This window comes from Acipenser ruthenus, chromosome 5 (genome assembly GCF_902713425.1).
Source record: "Acipenser ruthenus chromosome 5, fAciRut3.2 maternal haplotype, whole genome shotgun sequence".
Taxonomy (NCBI): Eukaryota; Metazoa; Chordata; class Actinopteri; order Acipenseriformes; family Acipenseridae; genus Acipenser; species Acipenser ruthenus.
Genome location: NC_081193.1, coordinates 13,300,957 through 13,326,289, shown reverse-complemented (window position 1 = coordinate 13,326,289; position 25,333 = coordinate 13,300,957). Strand labels below are relative to the sequence as shown.

At 36.6% G+C, this 25,333-nt stretch overlaps 1 protein-coding gene across 3 annotated transcripts in view; it reads left to right on the top strand.

Moving 5' to 3' along the window:
- LOC117402342 (general transcription factor 3C polypeptide 2-like) overlaps positions 1-23,423 on the top strand; it is a 45,287-nt gene extending 21,864 nt beyond the window's left edge. For 2 of the 3 annotated variants that reach the window (XM_059023672.1, XM_034003394.3), the window contains exons 11-19: positions 4,224-4,255; positions 6,924-7,053; positions 9,784-9,928; positions 11,735-11,896; positions 13,451-13,538; positions 13,789-13,917; positions 14,471-14,632; positions 19,307-19,414; positions 21,914-23,423. In XM_059023672.1, the coding sequence (XP_058879655.1) occupies positions 4,224-4,255; positions 6,924-7,053; positions 9,784-9,928; positions 11,735-11,896; positions 13,451-13,538; positions 13,789-13,917; positions 14,471-14,632; positions 19,307-19,414; positions 21,914-22,144 (1,187 nt within the window). In that variant the 3' untranslated portion in view covers positions 22,145-23,423. The remainder of the gene's footprint in view (positions 1-4,223; positions 4,256-6,923; positions 7,054-9,783; positions 9,929-11,734; positions 11,897-13,450; positions 13,539-13,788; positions 13,918-14,470; positions 14,633-19,306; positions 19,415-21,913) is intronic. The other variant, XM_034003393.3, reaches the window with a different exon arrangement.
- Positions 23,424-25,333: the final 1,910 nt, after the last annotated feature.

Sequence of the window (25,333 nt, the reverse complement as noted above, 5' to 3'; positions counted from 1 at the left end):
TTTAGTTGTCCCCGCCCATAACCTGCCCCTTTCACACAACGCGGACCTGGTTGAGTCCAGACGGACTCTCACACAGCACTGTCAGACACACAACAACACAGAGAGACCGCGGTAAAACACATTTTACAAATAAATCCCCCCCCCCCCCCGCCCAAGTCCCGCATCATGCACACATGGTCCCACTTTTTAGTCTCGCATGACCCGCCGTCACATTATTATACGACTTTTCAATTAATTTTTTTAAATGAGCGATTGGAGCAGGTTTTTTCCCCACAACTCGCTGAAACCTCCATTTCTAATGTTAAAATTCAACACGTGATTATCCAATATCAAAGAATGCATAAAAAGTACTAAATTATTTATATATATATATCCATTTGTTTTTACAGTACATTGTTCAGCTGATAACAGGAGCAAGTGAGCTAAAACATTTAGCCGTACCCATAGAAACAAAATTACTACTGACACTGTGGACACTTGGAAACCAGGAATCTTTCAAAGGGATAGGAGACCGATTCGGCATGAACCGCGGAAGTGCTCATGCCTTTTTTGATATCTGCAATGTCTTGTGCTCTATCGCCTCAAGTATTAAGTGGCCTAGCATTGATAATGCTGTGTTAAACATGGCAGCATTTGAAGAAAAGTGGGGGTTTCCTGGAGTTGTTTATGCCATTGATGCTTGCCACATAGCCATTAAGGCACCAGAACATGAAAAGGACAGCTATTTTAATAGAAAAGGGTTTCCTTCTATTTTGCTCCAAGGAATTTGTGACAGGGTGACATTGATGCCAATGCAGGCTGTCCAGGGTCTGTGCACGATGTTTGTATATTTAGAAACAGTACAATTGGCACAGTGGACTCGTAGCTCTAGTGACTGTATTGCTTCAGTAAAATATGTACTGAATACCTAGTGTAAAAGACAGTGCAAGAGACGTGCTATTGTGGAATATGTTTGAAACATAAATATACGCTAACACTAATAATTTTAATTTCGAAAACTGAGCACCGTCCGCCCCTACCCGCTGTAGCTCGTGTTAGAGGCAAACCTTTAATTTCTTCATTCCCCGTTTAGACAGCAAAGCTTTGTAGCGTAGGACGTAAGCTGTATTGAAAGAAATGTCTCGAAACCCCTCTGCTGTTTGGGATCTTTTTGTTCAATGCCCAGATGACCAAAAAAAAATTGAATGCAACTGTGCAAGCAACTCCTATCATGGAGGCATAACCAATCTCTGGGGTCACTTGACAAGCATAAGTTCATGTTATTATTAATATTATTAGTAGTAGTAAAATGTAACTGATAACCTGCTTGGAACGGTGACTGTTAAATAAAGCTTTGTCTGCTGCAGTTGGTGGTTGTGCAATGCAAGCTTACTGTATAGATCGCAAGCAGGCTCAATTCTGTATAAATAAACATGTATTTTTATTTTTATTTAAATTATAAAAACATGATTACTGTTCTATTTAATGTATTTTTAAACTATTTATATGGCTTACCTGTGAAATAGGATTTTCAATCAAATAAACAAGTAGCTATGGTGACTTTGGTAATGTGTTCCGAACTTTCGAAGGTCAAAATGTACCCTTCATTGCAGCCCTATTTCTAAGCTACTTGTATTTAAAATGTATTGTCTAAGAATAGAAGTAAACAAAGACAGAAATGCAGTTTTTTTTTTGTTTTTAAGATTTATAAAAAAAAATAATAAACCACAAATGGTAAATGTATCAATTTCATTAATTGTATTAACAAATTCTGTTTATTTCATATATACAATTACAGGTTATTATCAACACATATATTATGACTTTAAAATGCTTTGTTCCAAAATGTCACTCTTGGACATAATTGAACAGGCCTCGGTGTGAGGAGCGCTATAATTTATTATTTATTATTATTATTATTATTTATTGTAAAATAAAACCACAAAACCCACCTCTATTTCTTAAGGTTATCCTTCAACATTTGGGTAAACTTTCATTTAATACATCCCATTGTTTATTACCTATTTCTATTAATTTATTACATTTTTGGTCACTGTCCTCTTTTCTTTCATTAGCGTATTTCTTAAACCATGATGCTACTGCTACTGATGGATGTGTTTTTTTGCTGCAGCATTGTCTCAAACACAGCAGCTGGTGTTATTGCAGGATCCCTACCAAGAATGTCATTCATTACATCAAAATATTCCCACTTTTTCCTCTCCCAGTTTTATTATTATCAGAAATAGTTTTGTAAGTTATTTTTAAATTTTGCCATTTTTTCTCACATACTGCTGAATTTATAAAACTGTATCCAAACGCCTGAATATTTAATGCAATTTTGTCCCAGACACGTTTCTTCTGGCCAGGTTTGTGGAACTGCTCCTTGTTAATCCAGACCTGTTCTATCAACAGCAGTGTGGCAGCGTGTGTCCAGCAGTGCTGTTCACTCCCTAGAACAAAACAATTACAACCAGTAAATCCATATTACAAAACTTTACAGTACCGATAGTTATAATTTCACTGCGCACAGACTTCAGGGTTGTTCATTTTCTAGCCATCTCTTTTATCTATTTTTTTTCAAAAATGGGGGTGGGGGGGCACCCCCCTCCCACAATCTCCCTCATCGGCACTACAAGCGATTAAATCCGTGCCCCCTACTACCTTGTAAGTGCTACATACCTTAAAACTAACTGTAAACCCTGATAATAAAAAAAAAAAGAAATATGTTTATTAACTGCAAAATGTTTGTATTCAGTGAAATGTGGTAATGAACTGTGTGCATTTTGTAAGCCTGTTTTGCCAAAGAAACATGAAGTAAATGTATTTTGGGTGTTGGCTAGGCTCAATCCAAAGAAATAATATAGTGGCGACAGTAGGTTCATGTTTATTCCAGACTTTTTATTGGCTAACACTTATTTGAATGCCTGCCTAATTACTGGTAATTGGCTAAATAGCAGTAGTAAATAATCTCTAACATACATAATTAACAGAATGGATTCTCTTTCGTAGTTTTCAAATCTGATATTTTACAGCAGTGAAATCATGATATTTGGACCTGCATCATGTGCTTGTGGGAACAGAGTTCTCTGTCAAGACCATCTTGCTGAGTAGTACTTCTATCCTGGGCCAACATATGCTTTTAAAGAGTTGGCCTTCGGGATGCTAGTCGGCACCAGAATACTGGGTTGCTCTTCCAGCCTTTGTATTCCCAATCCCTTGTTTGTCTCAGTCAGATCATTACAAACATCCCCTTATTTGTGTGTATAGAAAGCCGCCTTCTCCTTTCTCAATGGAGGTAATTTACTAGCTCATTTCCATCAGACAAGGATCTATAATTGAAATGACAAAATAGATGTATCGCTACGCAGTTGTCGGTGTCTAAAGCTATGAATTTCAGCCTAGTACCCAACACCCTGCTCCCCTGGGGCTGTCAATCAGAAAGGGCTTAGTCAGCCCATCTGATGAGTTTACATTTTAGGTTGCCTTGTATGTGCTGGAGGAAGTGGTCACGCGTTTTAATACTGCTATCGACCGGATTACTGCAGAATACATACGTCAGAAAGAGAACGATAAAAACAAGCATTACCAAGGAGAGGTAGCTTTGGTAACAGGCAAATGTCTCTGTTAAATAAAATAACAAAGCCAAACTGATTTTTGTTTGTGGCAAGGAGTGCATTGGAATGTTCGTTTGTTGTCCAATGTTGAGTAAGCATAGATGAAGCTTCGAAGTGTGTGAGATCATGAGTTCAAAATCCCAGGTCAAAAGCTGAGTTTCTATGTTACATTGAGGCAAGCCAGTGTGCCTTTTATATAGACTGGTGAAACGACTCATTAGCTATTGATAAGAGTCTATGAAATGATGTAGTTTATATACAACTAAACAAAACCATCAGTGCTATCTTGTACCATCGGCTACTTGGTTTATCAAGAGGTTATTAAAGAGTAAGACAAAAAAACATATATTTGTTAATGTTTTGGCATATTGCAGAATAATGTATTGTTATTGACAGTTGGATCTTACTAAACTTCATACAAATTAATCAACCAACACCTACAGTAATTTGCTAAGATCATACTGGTACTGGAAATCAAAGGGTTACAAGCCAGTGACTCATTAACACATGGTTATTGGGTACTTATTATTGGGAGTATTTCATTTAAAGGCCCTTTTCTTCTCGCTGCTTTTTTTTTTTTAGTGAAAAACCCTAACAAGCTTTATTTATTTTTATTTTTTTTTTGTATAGGATCAGCAAGTCAACAACCGCTGATATGCAAGGTGGGTAATTAATATTATACAGAAAAAATGCAGGAAGAGTCATGAATTTTCATTATACAATACCGTCAGCTCTGCATCATCCAAAACCTGAGCCATGTAGTTTGCTCTAGATAAAGTGCCAATATATTGTATGCGCTGTAATTTCAACACATGCAATAGTTACTTTTAAAAAAACTAACAAGTGTAGCCGACATTCAGTACTATTTCTCATCCAAACAAGGTTAGATTGGTTCATTTTGTTGGGGGAAATATTGTAAGGGATTTACCATTAAGCCTGAATAGGAAATTGATGAAAGACATTTAGCATAGCAAATATGCTGTGTGGAAGGTGGGGTTTTAAGAAAAGGGCTTGTAACCAGGAGGTCCCCATAAATAATAATAAAGTACGTAACATGCATTTCTTTTTTATCAAAAATGTTGCTAGCATTACCAGCATTCTAATAATTTATCATTGCAACACTTGACTGATAAAAATCAGTCCAAATTACAGTGAAAGCAAATGAGGCACCTGACTAAGTCCAGTAGACGGAACTTGGTATGAACTTTTCTTAAACACCTTCAGGGAATCTGAATATACTGTAGGTCAAGATTACCTCTATATATATATATATATATATATATATATATATATATATATTACATCCGCAGACAAAAGTATTTGGGCAGTTTAAAGAAATGAGTAACCACAAAAAGTGATTTCTATAATTTCTAATTGTTCTATTGGAAGATATAAATTAAAGTCGAGATTCAGCTTTATAATAAAACACATTATTACATAACATGCATAAAATGAAAATTGACATGCAAAAACTAATTTCATACTTTGATGAAAGTATTTTGTGTGCCCACCCTTTGCTTTCTTTACAGCTTGCAGTCTTTTTTTTCTAATTTGAAACCAGTTCCTGGCATCTTTCCAGAGATATTTTGCCCGCTCTTCAACACGTACAGCTTTGAGTTTGCAATCGACTTTGGTTTCCTTTTTGCAACAGCAGCCTTCAAGTCAATCCACATCTCGATGGTATTCAATTCTGGGGACTGAGATGGCCAATCCATAACTGTAATCTTCCTTTTTTTCAGAAATTCCTTTGTAGAATGCTTAGGAGTTCAAACTTCCATCCAATAAGCCTTCTAGCACTAGGTGTGAGAGTGCAACATTTCTTAATATTTTGCAGCATTCATTGATCCTTCTACAGTACAAAAGTCACTAGTGCCTGAGGAAGAAAAACAAGCCCATACCATCACACAACCTCCACCATATTTAACACGGGGGATGAACTTTACTTTAAATTCTTCTTCTCTCTTCCTCCAAACATAGTGTTGCTTTCTTGGTGAAAAAAGGTAATATTTTGGACTCGTCTGACCATAAAATTTGGTTGAAAAAATCATCACACTTCAAGTATTCAATGGAAACCGCCAGTCGCTTTCTTTTGTTTATTGTTTTTAACAAAGGTTTGCGTCTTGGTTTTCACCCACGGACATACATCTTGTCAAGGTATCGTTGAATTGTTCGCTTGTGAATTTCTTGACCATCTTCTCTCAATTCTTGTGTCAAATCTTTTGCAGTAATCTGGGCTGCTCGAATGATGATTCTTCCAGATTTTGCAGAAATCTTTCTTGGTCTTCCACACCTGGAGCTAGTTGCAGTAGTACCTGTTCTGCTGTGTTTGTCATTAATAGCCCACACAGTGCTTTTTGGTAAACTGAGTCCTTCTGCTATTTTTCTGGTAGTTTCTAATTTTTTGTTTAGTTATATCACTGCCATTTTGAGATTGTTGCTGTATTCTTTAGTTTCATTTGTGTTGCTTTTTTTAATCCCAAATTTCCAATTCATTTTTCAGCACTGATTATGTATTCTATAATTACCATCAGGTGTTGGTTTTCAGTCATGATAATTGTCAATAATTAGCAACAAATTGGTTTCATACGAAATATGTTGATGAAGTTTTACATGTTATTTTTCATTTTATGCATGTTCTGTATTAATTTGTTGTTTTATTATAAAGCTGAATCTCTACTTTAATTTAGATCTTTCAATAGAACAATTAGTCGTTGATAGATTAAATGGTAGCCTTATTAGTCCTGAGATGATAGACAAAGAGACGGAGATGTGATATCTTTTATTGGACTAACTTAACAATAATTAATCACAAGCTTTCAAGACCTCAAATGTCTCTTCAGGTGAAAGTAGGAAAGAGATGCTCTTTACTACTTTCACCTTAAGAAGATACCTTTAAGGTCTTGAAAGCTTGTGATTAATTATTGTTAAGTTAGTCCAATAAAATATATCACATCTCCGTCTCATTGTCTATAATAGAACAATTAGAAATTTAAAAAAATCACTATTTCTGGGTTTAACTGCCCAAAAAAATGTGTGTGTGGATATGGATATATATAATATCTCTCTCTCTCTATATATATAGATATACAGTGTGTGTATATATATATATATATATATATATATATATATATATATATATAGAGAGAGAGAGAGAGAGAGAGAGAGAGAGATTTTTATTTGCTGAAACAGCTGCCACTTAGAGACTTATCTGCTTAGATGAACATTTGAGAAATTTAAATAAGGAGTCGATTTGAAGCTGCTGTTGGCATTATACTTTAGAACTTAAACCATGAAGCACTTTGTCATTATTTTTGCCCTTCCTATCTGTAGGTACAATGCACTGTTGTCCTGGAGGTAGGATCAGTACAGGCCAGCAGTAACTCCCAGTGTGGACAATGCTTCTGTCTAGACTGGATACCGATGGAAGACCACAAGTTCCTGGCGGCTGGCTTCTATGATGGTATCTTTTTTGTTTATGGCTTTATCTGTCCATCCATTACTGTAATGCTTATGGGCTGTAAGGATCCTAACCGCATTGTATTGTTTATCTCAACAGTTTTCAAATGTGTCCTTGTTTGCTTGTAATTATCTTTTAACTTGCAATTATCAAGTTTTGTGGACAGATTAATTAACATTCACCAGAAATCATCTTCAAATTACTTTGTTGTTGCTGTACCTAAAGGCAGGGTAGACTCCCCAAACCAACCATAGAAGGTAATCTAGAGCAGTTTTTACTGTATACTCCAATGTTTGGATGTTTAAAGTTTGTGGGGGAGGTGGAGGGGAACACACTAATTCAGGAGACCTGCAGTCCAGTGTTGAGGTTCTGTCTTCCAGTAATTTTTACAGACAAACTAAATCCTTTTTTTGTTTGGTTTTAAATGAGTATGTTGGATTTTGTTATATAAGCCAATTTTGGAGAGTTAGTCTATTTTCATAGTTTCACTTTACTTGAATCTCCAGCTACTACATTCAAAAAGAGAAATAATGCGCAACAGAAATTAATTTGCCCTGAAATCCCCTAGAGCAGTGGTGCGCACTGTATGCCACCCCCTTACTTAGCATACGTTTTGTTGTGCCCATGCTGACACACATATTAAAACGCTAGAACTTAACTTTATATTTTAACATGTGTTTTGTTTCCGAGATTTAACCACAAAAAGTTTTTATTTATTAGCCGGCTAAATCTGAAGCTAAATGAGCCCCCGCCCATCGAAGCATTTGATTTGGCATTGTGTGCTGCACTTCCCTGCCTCCTCTGGATATTACAATGCCAAAAAAATGTACACGTTTGAAAACTTTTAGGAATGTGTTTGTGAACATTTAAGTTAAATCAGAACTTTTTTTGGTTAAATCTAGGAAAAAATACACGATTTATATTAAATCTGGGAAAAACACTGTTAAAATATTGGTGCTTTTTTTTTTTTTTTTACACTTGGCGATTCAACATTTACGTAACAGATAAATCTGAAAACATTATCATTCAGCAATTAAATCTAAGAAAATAAATCTGAAAAAAAATCTGGTTTTTCACAAAAATATATATATATATTGCTAGCTATCGGTATATCTGAAGCTAACATGCACGCCCACGCATTGCAGAGCTGCCTTACACTCCGACTTTTAAGAGTGTATTTGTTAACATTTATGCATTTAGCTAAATCTGGACTTTTTTTGGTTAAACCTAGGAACAAATACGCAATTTACATTAAATCCGTGAAAAAAACACTGTTAAAACATTAGTGCTTTATTTTTACACTTGGCATCCCATAAATGAAAGTCACCATTCCAGCTCTATTTGCTGCAGTTTCACTGACACTCGCCATCATTTCTCCGGTTCTACAAGTCCTAGATCGATCGTCAATGGCTCATGTGAAATGAAAGAACTTGGACTAATTAGCTGTCATTTGTGTATTTATTTTAAATGTTCTATCCTTTTTTTACAGAACTGCCACTTTAGTCATAGTCGCACCCCCCTTACTGACTCTCACCCCCCACTTTGTGCACCACTGCCCTAGACAACACAGTGGGTGCGTTCAAGGAGAGATCAGAAGGAAGTAAACAATACAACGAATAAATAATTCCACAGATAGTTTCAAGCACACATTTTTTTTATACTATTTTATATTCATTCACTCAAATGGAATTATATTTGTGTAGGCTAATTTCTAATCAACGTTGTAAACATTTCATTATTTTCCAATAAGTTAACAGTAAGTTAGTACAAATAAGTATAACCGCGACTGTCCTTTTGTGGGCTTTGATGTGAAATCACTAAACCTACAGGACAGGGACAGAACAAGAACTGGAACTTTTGGTCTTTGTACATTTAGTTGACTGAGTAAACGATCTTTAATTTTTATATATATATATTTTTTTAATCTTTCAGTCATTTTATCAGTGGAGACTGGGACTAGTTGTTACAAGGGGCATGTTCATAGTGCCAATTTATGTATATATTTATTTATTTTTTAATACAGATGACATTAGCACATGATCTTGCTCTGGAAAGGTCTGATTATGTGGCAGTATGCAGAGCATCGTATGTTTTATTTATTTATTTTTTAATATTGGCACTATATGAACATGCCCCAGTAAGAACTTACCCCGGTAACTGAAAAAATTATAAAATGAGGAACATTTAAATGTAGGTGGTATGCACACAGAGATCTCCAAGTGCTAGAGACATGCAATGCTTGCAGATATTTTTTATAGTTTCAGCTCCTGAAGGCTTGATTTTTAATACATTATTTCCATAATGAAATTCTCAATTAAATCATTAGTAAGAAAAAAAAGATTAAATGAGACCACTCTGCCAATGAGGATTGAAGTAGTAGACCCCAGGTATATGTGGGTGCAGAACATATTAGAAAACTTTCTTGCTCATTTGATCAATGGAAACCTATTCTGTTAAATGAGGGATTACTGCTCCATTGATTTCACTTTTGATCTATGCACATCAGAATTACCTGACATTTTAAACACTGTTCCCAGGGTAAATGTAGAAAACTCTTACATTTGGCATGTGACGTGTGGTGTGTGTGTTTTTTTTTTTAATTAGTTTATTGTAGCGAGGAAAATCACGTTTCACAAAAACAAGAATGCACTGCACAATTATGTTAAAATGGTATAATATAACCTCTGTTATGTTATCTTGTTTTTAAAAGCATTTTCTTTTCTTCATTATAAGGTACGGTAGCCTTATGGAACCTAACTACCAAATCGCTGCTGCAACGTGTCCGTCAAACCAATGAATCTGTTACTCTGTACCCCTACCACAGCTTCATAGCCCATGACCATGCCGTTCGTGTTGTCACCTGGTGCAAAGCCAGCAGGTAATGGGAGTTCAGGCTTCGCCTTGGTGTGTGTTTGTGTGTTTTCTAGCCACCACTTATTTTCATCTATAACACCTGATAACTTCTGCGTGGAATTCATCACTGCAAAAGATCAGATTGTTTTTTGTTTTTTTTTGCATATAAAAAAACAGGTTGCCAGGTTGCAGACTTCCATTTTGCTGTGTTCTTTCAGAAAACATCATTTGCATAGCCCTTAACTGTAAAACCGCTGACCTTTCCCAAGAAACCAGCATGCCTTCTCACTTAAGTTGCAGCTGGCAACATTAGAAAGCATCATTTAGAAAATGACACCTAATGACACAAGCAGTAGGATGGAAAGCTATAGAGTATGTATTGTTTCTCGCCTACTCTGTCAGATTTGCTGCAGAGACTTTTATAAAAAAATAATCAAAACAGTGAATCGAAAACAAGTAAGCAGATGGATCTTCAGCTAGCGGAAAAAGTAAATAATAAAGTAGACTTTTCTTTCTTCATAAGTCAGCAAGAGCGTGATGATTTATAGTAAACATTGTCATATGTTTGAAGGTTGTTCTTAACTGCTGCGATTGGCTTCAGCTGTTGCTTTTTTGTGTTTTATGCCCTGTAATAAACCATATAGTGCATAAACAGAGTAAAAATAAATAAATAATAATCTTAAAGGGGGTTTGTAGCAGCCATAAGCAAAGCAGAGGACAGTTAATGTCCTGTTAATAAATGTACCTACAGATTTAATAGATTTCCATTACATATCGCTGTGAGCACATTTATTTCCACAAAAAAAAAACTTCTGAAGCAAAAGTATTGGTAAATTGATATTTAGAACTTCTTGAGCTGTGTCTCCACCCCTCAATCTGGAAAATAGGCATCTTTCCAATAAAGCACATCACCAAGGTCAAATTAGAACTAACAGGGTACTTAGTCTAAACAGCATGCAAGAAATGGTCATTTGCTTTACGCCTGCAGCTGGTACAAAGTCATTATCTTTTTCTTCAGTAAAATGTGTAAACAGCTAAGAAAGGCTATGTATGTAACTGAGATGGATTTACCAGTGAGCAGGAGGATGATGGGAAATGTAGTTCTGAGAGGTCCATGTGGGTACATGGGAAGCCATCTTGCAATTTAAAAGTTTAAAAAAGTGGTCAAAATGTAAAAAAATTAAATAAATACATACACCTTACGTAAACAGTTGTAGCAACACATGGAAACATGCAACACAATAAAATAAAATGGTCCTCATGTCTCCTTTTAAAAACAAGGTGATTTCCAAGAGCCAATAAATCTAAAAACAGGTTTACTTATAACAGAAAAATCCAATGCTCTCCTTGTGTCCCCCATGTAAAAGCAGTTTATCTGATTGAATTTCAGAAGCCCCCACTTTATTTGGAATCTGGCAGCATCAAACAACATTCAAACATTTTAATGTTATATCGCATTAAATAAATATTTATAATTATATCTGTTTTTTTTTTTAAATCTTCAGTTAAAATCGGAGTATGTTTTCCATAAATCCCACTGTTTTCCATTGTATGTTCTATCTGTGCAATACCCCAACTTATACATACTATAGACATTCATACGAATGCTGGTAAGACTGATTGAAAAGAACTTGTATCAATGTAATATAGTTAGGCTGTGTGAATTAGTCTTTTCATTTCAATACATTTTAAATATGAGACATTAATAGTCTTCGCAAAGTTTCTGGGGTGACTGCCACAATAGATTAATTTTTGTTCTTGAGTGATTGACTGATTTTAATGACCTCATTGCCACTCAATTAACTTTGCCTCTTAATTTTCAACGCTTCAGTGATTTTATACTCACAGCCAGCGAGGACAGGAAGTTGAAGTTCTGGGATCTCAGGAGGACTTATGAGCCAGTCAATGTCATTAAACGCTACCTCAGTACAGAGGTGTCATGGCAGCTGCATTGGTGTGGAATCTCTGTGGCACAGGAAAACTGCTACGTTACGTAAGTCACTTTTTTTCTCCCCTGTCTCTAGCAGTGTTTCAGCTGAATAAACATCATTAAAAGGAATAATCTGTCTCCTTAATTTAAGTATTAATATTATAATTGTGTTGCTGTAATGCATGCACCTTTATTGGATAGGAATCCCTTTACTATCTGCACATTTTACGCTTTGGTTTCCAGGTAATGAAAACCAAATACTAATGATAGTCACTTTAAATTTTACACGCAACTGTATTTTATCATTTGTGTACAGCTGTGGCCAAAGGTTTTGTATCGCCCTATAGAATTAATTTTGATTCATAAAACCTGTTGAGTAATGTTATGTTAACATATTGAATTACTTGCCACTTTGTAGTTTTCCATATAATTGAAAAATGTGTAATTTCAAAATCTAACATGAAATACTGTATTATTATGGCTTCCAGTAGACTTTTTGCAATATCATTTTGTAGTTTCTTTGATTTTCATGATGTTAATACAAGATCAAATTTATGTTCATATGCTTTATTTTAATTTTTTAGTAGGGGGTAGTGAAGACTATTCACATGTTGAGCATTTCAGAAGAATTTGTCACTACACCTAAAAATTGTGGTGTTCTACCGCATCAACCTCCCTTTTGTACTTCATTTTGGTGGTAGCTCTGTGTTTGCAAAACCTTTTTTAAAAACAATTATAATCTATCCTTCCTCACTAGTGACCAGATGTTTCTCACAGATCCATGTAGGAACTGATACCTCTTTTCCACTGTACACTGAGCTAGCTCCGTGCGTCCCTTGTGCGCCTTATGAGCCTTATGAGGAGCCTGGTTGTTTTTCCACTGCAGAGCCTAAGCCATACAACTGACGTCGCACACAATTGACGACTTGAGTCGCATGTAGATGATGTGACATTAAGAGGCACTGTATTTGAGTTCAGAATGGCTGGTCAAGAGGTTATGGTTGTGTTTCTTCTTTTTTGTTCTTTACATACTGCTGAAATGCAACAAGGGGAAGTGTGTTTCTGCTAAGAAATAAATAAGAAATAAAGAGCGCAGTAATTAGTATCAGACAGCAAGATACTCGGCCTAGATGCTGTATGTCATTCTTTGTCTTTCTCAAGAGTACTGACTGATGCAACGTATTGACAAAAATCATGAACCCTGCCCCTGGCCCTGCTCGGCTCCGAGACAGATTCAGATGTCTTGTGAGGCCATAATTTCACGGTTTGGTTCTCGCTCGACAAATAGCCAGTAGAAAACCACCTGTACCGTCAGGGCATGGGGTATGAGGGATAACTACAGTACAGAGCGAGTGGAAGAGTAGATCAGTCTTTCAAGTGAAAATCCAAGACTGAGTGTACATCCTGGCAAATATGAAGATTGCACAGGTGATACTGTAAGTGGCACAGTAAACTAATTAGCCCACCTGTAATCTCTAGTTAATAAAAAAAAAAAAAATTAGAAATGGTGCACAACCTACCTATATTTAAAATACCAATTAAAGAAAATGTCATGTGACAGAAAAGAAGACAGCTCAGTATGTTCGTAATGTCAATTGTGTATATACTTGTTCACAGGTTTGGGCTCAATGGAATCCATTATATTGATGCTGGATACATAGGTTATAAACCATATTTTGTTGCCCCCCGGAGAGGAACAGTATGGGTGAGTCTGTCATTCTTGAAAAATACTAAGACTATCTGTTAACAATTAAAGTTGTCAGCTGTCAAGAGCCTCAGTTACTGTACTGTACAGAATTGGTGAAATGTTGCTAATTTTAGCAATTATGTATGTGTGTTTTTTTTTTTATTGTAAACTAATTACAGTCAATTAATCATTGGATTAAATTCTATTTAGAGAGTCTGATAAAGATCCGAGGCATGCATTGAATGGTTTGACTGTCTTTCTCTTTCAGAGTATATCTGGCTCCGATTGGCTCAATACCTGTACCACAGGAGATAGCACTGGGGAAGTCATAATGATGTTGCTTGCTGACATGACAGCCAACCCGAACAACATCAAGCGATCAAGTGACCGCAGATTTGTAGGTGCAGATTTGTAACCTGTAAATTTGCTTTCCTACTATGTGTTTTCTCTTTCCCTTTAAATTCTCAACAGTATTTAATTTACATTGTACCTGTTCACAGAGAAGTTGTGAATCCAGTGTACCTCAAATCCTCTGACCTTTTTAAATAAGTAGTTAGTTGGTTTATTTTGTAAGCTGGGCAATACCAGACAATATTTTTACAAAAGGCAAGATTGTCCTTAATGCATACCGTAAAAACCAGTGTACAAATCGCACCTGTGTATAAGTCGTCCCCCCCCACCTTTTGTGAGACAACAATTTCAGGAAAAAGCTTATAGGTCACACTGGTGTATAAGTCGCTCCCCCCTTTTTAGGACCCCCTAACATTACCTAGAAAATAGACTTGTACAAAGGTTTTTACAGTATGTGTCGGACTTTATCATCTTTGGAATTGCTAATAAACTATTTACAATAAAATTTAATATATATATCCATATTGAACATAAGGAATTATGAAATCCTAATGACTGTTGCGTAGTGTTATACCACATTGCCTTTCTTTCACTGGCAGCCTGTTTACAGGACCGAGCTTGTTCATTTTGATGCTGCTGCCAGTAGGCCTTCCGATGCAGAGGGAAGCACTGAGACAACTGACAGAACCCCTGTTTGTGAACCGCGGACATACAGCGAGGCAATTAAGAAATTCTACCTTCTGTTCGAAGATACCGATATGGTGAGTGAGAGATTGTATGTTCTTCGTGAGAAGTTTCTTTGTGTTTTCACACAACCCTTCAATTGATCTTTTGACATTTATCAACTGGAAAGATTTAAGGTGAGATAGACTGGAAGCGAATACTGATATGATGATTAATGGTATCAGATGTTTCTAATATAAATAAGTAAAGATTTTGAAAAATATAGGTTGAGAAAAATTGTAATATATACTGTTCTCGCAGCACAAGCGTGCTTTTGTCTTAGATTATATCAATTATTTAATGTTATGTGGTTGGAAAATGATTTTTAATGTTTAATTTTAGCTTGGCAACACAAACTATATGAAAGCACGCACACTCCATGTATCTTAGTTTATGGAACCAGTATGAGTCCACTGTGCCTCATATGGTGTTCCAACTTTATAACTGAGTTGAGGGGAAATTATTGAATTATGACTTGGGTAAATAGTTTTGACATGGCACTATTAAAGGAAATAATTGCAGTGTGAACATGGTTGGAATAAATGCTGCCTAATTAAATATAATATAAATATATAGAGAGATAATATACAGTATAAGTTGACAGTTTAACAATACATATATGGAATCAACAAATAAGAATCTGCTTTTATAAAACTCTATACACAAAACACATTTCCATGTATAACTACTGTGACTTAAACCCATGTCTTGCTGCAGTAATGCTGTGTATTTGGTAGATGACAGTACATTCCAATTAGTTTCTTATAAAAAAAAAATATATATATACTGCTGCTTATCAATCATGGGACCTAATCCAGGTGTAAAATATAGTAGTTGTTGTGTAAGAAGTGCTCTTCTGGTTCAGAAAGACACAGGTGTACATTCTGCTTGCAATAAAAACTGAGATTCTTTGAGCATGTGAATCAGTCTTTATAGATAACCCATAATACTTTAAATACAGAGAAATGCATAATACATGCTATACAGTAAAAAAAAAAAAAAAAAAAATTAAAAATGCATAATGCATTAAATACAGTGGAAAGTGCATGATAGTAGCATAATTCATGAAATAGTACATTAAATACAGTGAAAAGTGCATAATACATGAAATAGTAGCAGCAACACAGCAGCTAATAGCAGATATCAGGCTTAACCCTTTGCGGTCCATTTATTCAGCACGTGTCAGGCAGGTCAGGTCCAATTTATTTTTACACGCGCAGTTTATTTTAGACGCGCTGTTTAAAAGTGTTTTTTTTTCACAGTAAAACAGGTTTAAAAGGCACTGCATATCAACAGGACACTCAGTACTTCATCTCTAGCCCCGCCCCACCCCTTGTTCGCTATATTTTTCAAATGTCTCTTAATAGTACATACCGATAAATCATCTCTTGCTCGTTTTATTACCAAACTCCTCAATAATGCGATCCAAGTTTATTACTATAACATCTAAAAAAAGCTCTGCAAATGTCTCTGATATTCTTTGAGAGCTGGATGCGGAAGCAGCTATCTTGTTTCTTTATGTCCGTGTTATCCATGTGGTGTCGGGTCTATCAGTATTCCTGAGATACGCCCCTTTTTTTTCGGCTTCTCTCGGCTCCTATCGGTCTCACTCGGCCATTGAATGATTTTCTCTGCTTTTCCCGGAGAAAAAACGACTAGAGACCTGTTTTGCGTCTTTTTTAATGATGTCGGACAGGGTCCGACATTGGACCGGAAAGGGAAAATTGCGATGTCGGACCAGATCCGATATAGGACCGCAAAGGGTTAAAGATCACAGAAAGCAAGAGAGAACAGGTAGGTCTTGAGGGTTGATTTAAAGCGAGCGACGGTGGGAGCGTCACGCACCAAAGCTGGGAGAGTTACAAAGTTGGAGCCATGAAGCTAAAGGAGTGTTCTCCAAGTGTGGTGCACTTTTGCTTGGGGATAACAAGCAGGCCAGAGTCGGGGGACCTCAGCTTGCGGACAGGGACATAGCCGGTCAGCAGGTTGAGGAGGTACTCGGGACCTGTGTGATGAAGGCAGCTGGGCAAGATGGGGGGTGATGTGATCACATTTTTTACATCCGGTAAGGATCCTGGCAGCAACATTCTGAACTAGCTGCAGTTGGTTTATGGTGCGTGCCGGGAGACCACCATATAGAGAGTTGCAGTAGTTGAATTGAGAGGAGACAAATGCATGACAAAGTATCTCCGCATCCGGGAGGGAAAGGTAGGGACGGACTTTGGAGATGTTTCGAAGATGGTAGAAGGAAGATTTGACTATGGAGGAGATGTGGGCATCAAAGGAGAGGTTGCTGTCAAGAAGTACACCAAGGCTTCATACTGTGGGAGAAGGCGGCAGCAGACAGTTTGAGGTTCAGGGCAGCTATATTTAGATTCTTAAGCTGAGTTGCTCAAATGAAGAAAAGGCTGGCAAAGAAAGAACTAAGGAAGCAAGCACAGAATTTGCAATAACAGCAGTGCCCCCACCTCGGCCAGTGAGGCGAGGTTTGTCAAAGAGGGAATAGCCCTTTGGGGTGGCTAGATGCAGCGAGTGCATGTCGTTCACAGAGTGCCAGGTTTCAGCTAGACAGAGAAGATCAAGATTGGTATCGGTTATAAGTTCGCTGAGAAGCAGAGATTTGTTAGTCAGAGAGCGACAATTGAAAAAGGAGATTTTCAGGTTTGTAGCAGGCAGTGTAGGGGAAGGAGGAGTTAGTAAGGGTATGTGCAGCAGGTACTTACCAGTGTTCATTCTGGGATTGGAGAATGAGTGAGCCTGCTTTGTCCAGGGGATCCAGACGTTGGGTGTCATAGTAGGAATGAGGCCTCTAGTAGCCATTGGGAGGGATTTGAAAAAGTTCCTCACTCCATCTGTCCTCACCAGACTGCCCTTGGTCATGTGGGCCTCAGACGACTGGTGCTTAGAGTGGCTGGCGTTCTAAGACATTGATTGCCAATTTATACTATACTGTAGGCCTGGAGTCGTATACTTTAACACACGTTTCTAATCAGCCTCCCAATTCAACACAGCCCAGCACACAAAGGAAATCTAAATTACTATTTTTAAGAGCAGGCTGGTTTACCTTAGCAATCAATGATTTAAACTATTACATTAACTGTAATTCACTTATTTCAATGTTGTTTTTCGCCAGCGGCTGGAAACACACACGTCTCTGCAGTTACTTTCACAAACTGTATACACGCAGTTAGGTACCATTTTATGCTAAGCCAAACAAAACAAACATGCCCACTGTTAACACAAGAATAGCCATGCTAAATCATCCTACACTTTTACACACGTTTCTAATCAGCCTCCCATTTCAACACAGCCCAGCACACAAAGGAAATCTAGATTACTGTTTTTAAGAGCAGTCAAGTGAAAATGCAACATGGTAACTCTGACTGAAACAATTTTAATGGCATGTAAATTGCGGACATTATCTCTGCTGCAATATCAATGATTTTCAGACCATATAGCAGGAATGATCATGTGTTTTAATTTTTTGCTTGGCTTAATACAAATGGTAGTCTTAAGTACAACATGTGAAGTGATGTACTTGAAGTAAACTGGGGCAGAATCGTGTCCAGAAATGTGCATGAACTATCATAAGCAAAATCAAACGGGTATTATCAGGTGTAACCTAAATTTAAAATCTTTCATCAAATCCAAGTGCAGTTAAGACACAAAACAAATTATAATTTGTGCCTCTCTTGCAAATAACAAATAGCTGTTATTGTTTCCTATTATAAATGACCACAGACTGGCTGTGCATGGTGCTATGCCTCTCTACATCATCTCGTTTTAGTTATTATGTTTTTACACGGTCTGTGGATTTGAAGCTCTCTGCAGAGATGCTGTCTATCAGAGATACATCTCTCCTTTGACCCTTGAAAACCCCACTGCCTGCTTTCCCTGGCATCATTAGAAGCCATCACATGCAACAAGGAAGTAGGAGAACACCATTGAATTTATTAGGTTAGTTATCTCCAAGACACACCTGAGTGAACAGCCGGGATGTTTCTAAAGAAAGATGAGTATTAAATATAGAAAAAAAAATTGTTGGTGCGAGATTAGGCGAATACGCAGAGTTAGCCGTGGATAATGACTAATAGTCTTCAAGCTTATGTGTTGATTAAGTGCCTTATCCTTCATTCATTTAAAAATGAATCTCTCCTGCCCTGCGTCTGCCATCTGTTCTCGTGTATTCCACTCCAGCGACTCTCCCATTGACTGCAGCAAGCCTGCCTATTCCACACTGTCACGGCCCATAGAGCACATCCATTACCTTTAGCACCCTCCAGCCTTTGCCAGTAAAACTCAGGCTGCAGCATCATGTATGTGTCTCAGATGTAGCTGTGGCTGGAAGAAGGCAATATGTTGATTCATCAGTTCTTTAAATACAGACTTTTGTTTTCAGTAATATCACCCTGTGGAATTAATTCTGTGTATGAGCTAGGGGAAATTCATTTTTACTCCTATTTTAACTTTCTATATTATGAGTTATTCACTGCACACTTTCAAAATGCACCCAGGTGAGTGTTGGCTACATGTACTTTCAAGTTTTGACAATTAAATGCTAAATAGTAATGTTGAAAAACAACCTTGAATAACATCCTAATGCCACTGATACGTAGGTATATGTTGACATGTTGCCTGAGATCATAATCAGCAATCATTTCATCGTTACAGATTGTGTATTGAATTACTTATTTGTTTATATTTATTTATAGAGGTCATTTAAAAATGCTGCTATGCGAGAGCCAATGAAGCAAATGTGTGCCACAGAATCAAAGGGTTCACTGTCTCCTGATAGGATGCCTCTCGACTCCATACACAAGGTGAGGTCATGCTACTTTCAGCTTTTACTATCCCCTTCGGGTGATGCAAATCCCTTCTTCAAAGTTGGTAAAGTACTGTATGTCAACCTAATCATTTAATTTAGTGTGAGGAAGGTTTAGTGTTCATCCATAGAGCAAGTTCTGATTTCCTAGGAAAAGAAAAAAAATGAATATTCCATTGTAATCCTGCCCGTCAGTTTGCATTTCCCAAGCTGTAATAGAGGAAAGGCTATGACTTATTGGTGACAGGAGATAAGGACAGACAGAAACTAATGGGCTGTAAAATGAAGAAAATGTCACTGTGGGTTCCAACGGTGAAAAGCTTTGAAATAAATAAAGAAAGAGATAATTTACAGAGATGATGCCCTGGGGACTGCACTGAGGCCCAAGGGATGAATACAGAAACCAGCTTTGACTATTTGATGGGTATTTTCTTTAACCAGGCGGTACCCATACTATTTAATACATTGTATTGTAATAATAGTGACTTTCTATATGTTCTCTTCATAGAATGCTACAGTAGAATTTTTTGTTTTTAAGACTTTTTTTTTTTTTTTTTTTAATCTAGCTGGTGCCCCATATTGACACATACTTACCTGTCCATAACACGAGCCATTCCATAAACATCATAAATGCAATTTACATCCATCCTCAGATCAGTTACTTTCAAAGCTGCTGAAGAGCTTATTACAGGCAGTTATAAATTTAATTGTAGGTGTTCTTATAACAGTAACATAAGAAAGAATCAGTATTTAAACCTGGGCCTCTTACAGAAGCACTCCAACCAAAACAAATTGTTTTTACATATTGATCTCTGTGCCTGGCTCAGATCAATAAGATGGTCTCTTTGTATCAGGATAGAACCTTTGGTTTTGATTCTGGTCAGCCATTGTATTGTTTTAATTTACAACAGAAACCAGTCTAAAGCCTCTGGTAATTTATGATACACACCACAGGTTTTATGACAAAGCACGAAAGTCAAAAGAATAAATCAGCATAATTAATTAACTGAGTGTAATAAAAAAAAGTGTGTGATTGTTTGTTTGCCATCTACCATTCATTGGAAGCTAGACTTTGATAGTGAAGCGGACACATGCTGGTCAGTCATTGATTGTAGACTAATTGTTTAGGTTAATTAGACACTGACAGTTAATTCTTAACCTGGGATTGCACTGCATATGAACATTCACTCTACTCCACAGTTGGTTTCTTCTTGTAATCTTATTTAGTTACATACTATTTAAAATGTTATCACAATGTAGGGTTAAAGTTCGATAGCCATAGCTTATTTCATTTTGTCATGGTGGGGAGGGTAAGTGTGAATCAATATGTAAATGAGTAACTGAACAAAAAAATATATATTTGGGACAAGTCCAATTTTATTTGTGATGTTTAAATATGTATGTTTGTAGTTAAAATTTTAGGTACAAGCCAGTGTTGTAATCGAGTCCCAAAAATTGGGACTCGAGTCGAGTTTGACATACCAAAGTCAAGTCCCAGAGTTTGCTTGAGTCGAGTCACCTATCTGGCTCAAGTCAATTTTGAGACAGTTTGATTTAATCAGATTCATTTTACAGGAGATTGGCATTCTACAAGTAAAAAGAGAAAAACAATTCAATACAAAATTAAAAATTGAGATGCACAATAATGTGGTCATACTTGCCCCACTGATGTTCACCTTTTAAAGGTCCATGGTTTCTGTCTTGTGTTTTGTCTCTCCATTTCAGTGAATTTGTGATTCCTTGGCCTATTTATAAGCAGATTTTTTTTTTTATTGACCAAACGGGGCCCTTTTACCTATGCTCAATTGGGTTGGATGTACAGTAATGGATACCACAAAACAGAAGAATGCAGTTAACCATTTATTTACAATTTTACTGATGGCAGCCAACAGTGAAACTTCCTGACAGCAAAACATTTTTATTTATTTTATTTTAAGTTTAAAAGCTTGTACATGAGTTTGGATTCGCAAGTGGTAGTTTGGGTTTCAACTAACAATTTTAGCAAAATATGTATTTTTTGCCAGTTTTTTCTAAAAAATGTTATTTATTTTTTAAATAGTATAACATTAGATCAGTATACATTAAACCATGGGCTCCCAAGTGGCGCATCCAGTAAAGGCACTCTGCCCGGAGTGTAGGATGCACCCTATAGTTTGAAGATCGCCGGTTCAAATCCAAGTTATGATCACTGCCGACCATGGATGACAGTCACCAGGGGTGGCGCACAATTCGCCAAATAAATATTATTTATCTTGTACCTGAGTTGTAATGACTCGAGTCACCGAAAATTGCAACTTGAGTGTGACTCGAGTCATTACAACTCGGGTACAAGCTAAATAATATTTGTAAGTGAATATTTGTAAGTGAATAGTTTGTATGCGTGCAATCCATGCCTAGCGCCCCAGACTTACTACTTCCATTCTATCACAATGGAACCGAAGTAATAGAATTACATGAAATATCATGCCTTTTAAAACTGTTGTCTGCCAATCTTTAGGTCCGGTTCAATCCCAATCTTGATGCTCATGGCTGGCTACTGTCAGGTGGGCAGTCGGGCATAGTCCGAGCACACTGCCTCCGAGGATTGAACAGCCCCATCGCCAGCAAGCTCATCCGGGAGAGCCAAGCTCAGTTCAACACCATGTACCAGCCTCAAGGAACTACAGCCAATGAGGCGATCATGAAAACTGTCATCCACAGTATAGAAACCATTGTAGAGGTGCTGTGAAAGGAGTTGCAGAAAGGATTCTGGATGTACATGGTCTCTCCGTTACCACCACCCCAGTGTCCTCAAAAAAGCAACTTTTCGATTTCCACGATTTAATAATTGTAGGTATTACTGATGGTGGTCAATTGAAATCTAGCCTTCATGGTTGTTTTTTTTGTTTTTGTTCATTTTCTCCAAGGTGCTTAAATTATTTAGTTCCAAAATATATATATATATATTTTTTTTTACTTTATGATAAATAATTAAAAATAATAATAATAATAATAATAATAATAAAGCTTTTAAATAGTCATGCTCTGCAATACTTCTACTAAATGGAAATGAAAACAATCCACAGCACTTCTGATGTGGCGCTGAATGGTTTTCTTTTTGGTTAGTTTTGTTATATGTGTTTTTGTGATATGTGCTTCTGTGGTATATTGCTTTTTTAAATTTATTTTTCTTATTATACATAGCTTTATTTAAAGGGGGTGTACAGTAAATGTAGAGCTTGAAATACAGAGATCATACATTATATTGGAGGTTGAAGAAATATCTTTGATCCTACCTATTTCATAATATGGATTTAGGAGGTGAATGTAATGAATGAGAAATACTTTTCCGCCAAAGAAATAGCGGTTCTTTTCACATACTGTACAACACCCCACTGTCACCCTCCCCTTGTTGAGACTATGACCAAATGCTTTATTTTTAATGCAGTTCTCCATTCTTCCACAGTAACATATTTTAATATTTAAATGCTAAAATATATTCTGTGATAAATACATGTCACAAAAAAATTGCTTACCAGGAATATTTCTTTTAAGGCAAAGTCTGGCACATATTTCAGATATGTAAATGTTACACAGGTATCCAATGCACAAATGCAGGTTTTTTTAACATGTCATAATTTTCTGTGAATATATTTTCCAGTTGTGAAAACTGATGGTCTACTTGATATTTAGATAGTTTGACTCCAAAGCTGGAGTGAAGGCTACAGGAAATGTAGTCTGAAATATATGCTGTTGATATATGTGAGATTTACATAATAAAGGATTACCACAAGGAATTTTTAGCTTTGATAAACTTTCCTGCCAAATATGTTTGTTACTCTCTTTGTTCCTATTTGTTTAATTCTGAGCTTCAATGTGTAGGGTTAAATTGCTTCACGCTGAATCATTGGCGTGTACATCGCATTGTACTGTGACGTTACATAAGCAAGCAACAGTGGGAAAGCAGCTCTTGCTCTAGAGACAAAAACAACCATAAAGACTTTACAGGTGCTTGCACAGTATAGTTAAGAACTATCTATCTATCTATATATATATATATATATATATATATATATATATATATATATATATATATATATATATATATATATATATACACACACACACAGTCACCTCCAAAAGTATTGCCACCCTTGATAAAGATGAGCAAAAAAGACTGTATAAAATAAATAATACCAGTACTGAGCTATGTTGTAATTTTTCCAACATGTGGAATATATTTGATTTTATTAATGAGTCAGTGGAATCAACCAAAATGACACATTTCTCAAATTATAAATTTATTTCCAAAAAAAATGAAGTGTCACAATTATTGCCACCCTTGTTTTCAGTACTTTGTGCACCCTCCCCTTGCAAGGATAACGGCGCTGAGTCTTTTTCTATAATGTTTAATGAGATTGGAGAACACATTGGGAGGGATCTTAGACCATTCCTCCATACAGAATATTTCCAGATCCTTGCTATCCTTCAGTCTGCGCTTATGGACTGCCCTCCAATTGTAACCACAGGTTTTCAATGGGGTTCAAGTCCGGAGACTGAGATGGCCATTGCAAAATGTTGATTTTGTGGTCAATTAACCATTTCTTTGTGGGTTTTGATGTGTGCTTGGGGGTCATTGTCTTGCTGGAGACAGGTTTTTGGTAAAATGTCCTGGTACTGGGTAGAGTTCATGATGCTGTTGACTTTAACAAGGGCCCCAGGACCAGTGGAAGCAAAACAGCCCCATAACATCAAAGATCCACCACCATATTTTACAGTAGGTATGAGGTTCTTTTCTGCACACGCATCCTGGTGTGTGTGGCCAAAGAGCTCTATATTCGTCTCATATGACCATAGCACCCGGTTCCAATCGAAGTGCCAGTGCCGTTTAGCAAACTCCAGGTGTTTACGTTTGTTGGTTGCTGTCAATAAAGGCTTTTTTCTGGCAACCCTTCCAAATAGCCTATTGACATGGAGGTGGCGTCTAATTGTAGATTTGGAGACTTGGTGATGCAACCAAGTTCTGTAATTCTCCAACTGTGGCCCTTGGATTTCCCTTTGCCCCCTGAACTATCTTCCTCACTGTGCGTGGGGGCAAGATACCCTTGTGTCCTCTACCAGGCAAGTTTACCAATGTTCCAGTGGTTTTGAACTTCTTAATTATTGTCCTAATAGTGGTACGTGGTATATTTAGTTTTTTAGTTATTGTTTTGTACCCATTGCCTGATTTATGAAGGTCAACAACCATTTGTCTCTCTTCATTTGTGAGTTCTTTGCCTTTCCCCATGGTGATGGATGAAAATTGATTTCATATGCGTGTTACCTCATTTTTATACCCCAGTGAAACAGGAAGCCAAGGAAGGCCACAATACAGTTCCTTAAGACTGAGATGAACTTAAAGAAGTAGAATGTTAATGCAGATTTAATTTTGTTTGATTTTATTTATAAGAATCTTTAGGGGTGCCAATAATTCTGACAAATCTTTTTGAGAAAAAATGTTATAACTTGTTAATAATAAAAAAAAAACTTTTTCTCTGAGGTATTAGAATAAAAGAATATTGTTTTCCCATATATTTGAGCATAAAATATAGCTCATTACCTGTGTTGTTTATTTTATACAGCCTTTTATGCTCATCTTTATCAAGGGTGCCAATAATTTTGGAGGTGACTATGTATGTAAAGACGTGCTCAAATTTGTTGGTACCCCTCCACAAAAAACGAATAATGCACAATTTTCTCTGAAATAACTTGAAACTGACAAAAGTAATTGGCATCCACCATTGTTTATTCCATATTTAATAGAAATCAGACTTTGCTTTTGATTTTTTATTCAAAATAATATTGTAAATAAGAAAACAAATGAAAATGGCATGGACAAAAATGATGGAACCGCTAACCTAATATTTTGTTGCACAACCTTTAGAGGCAATCCCTGCAA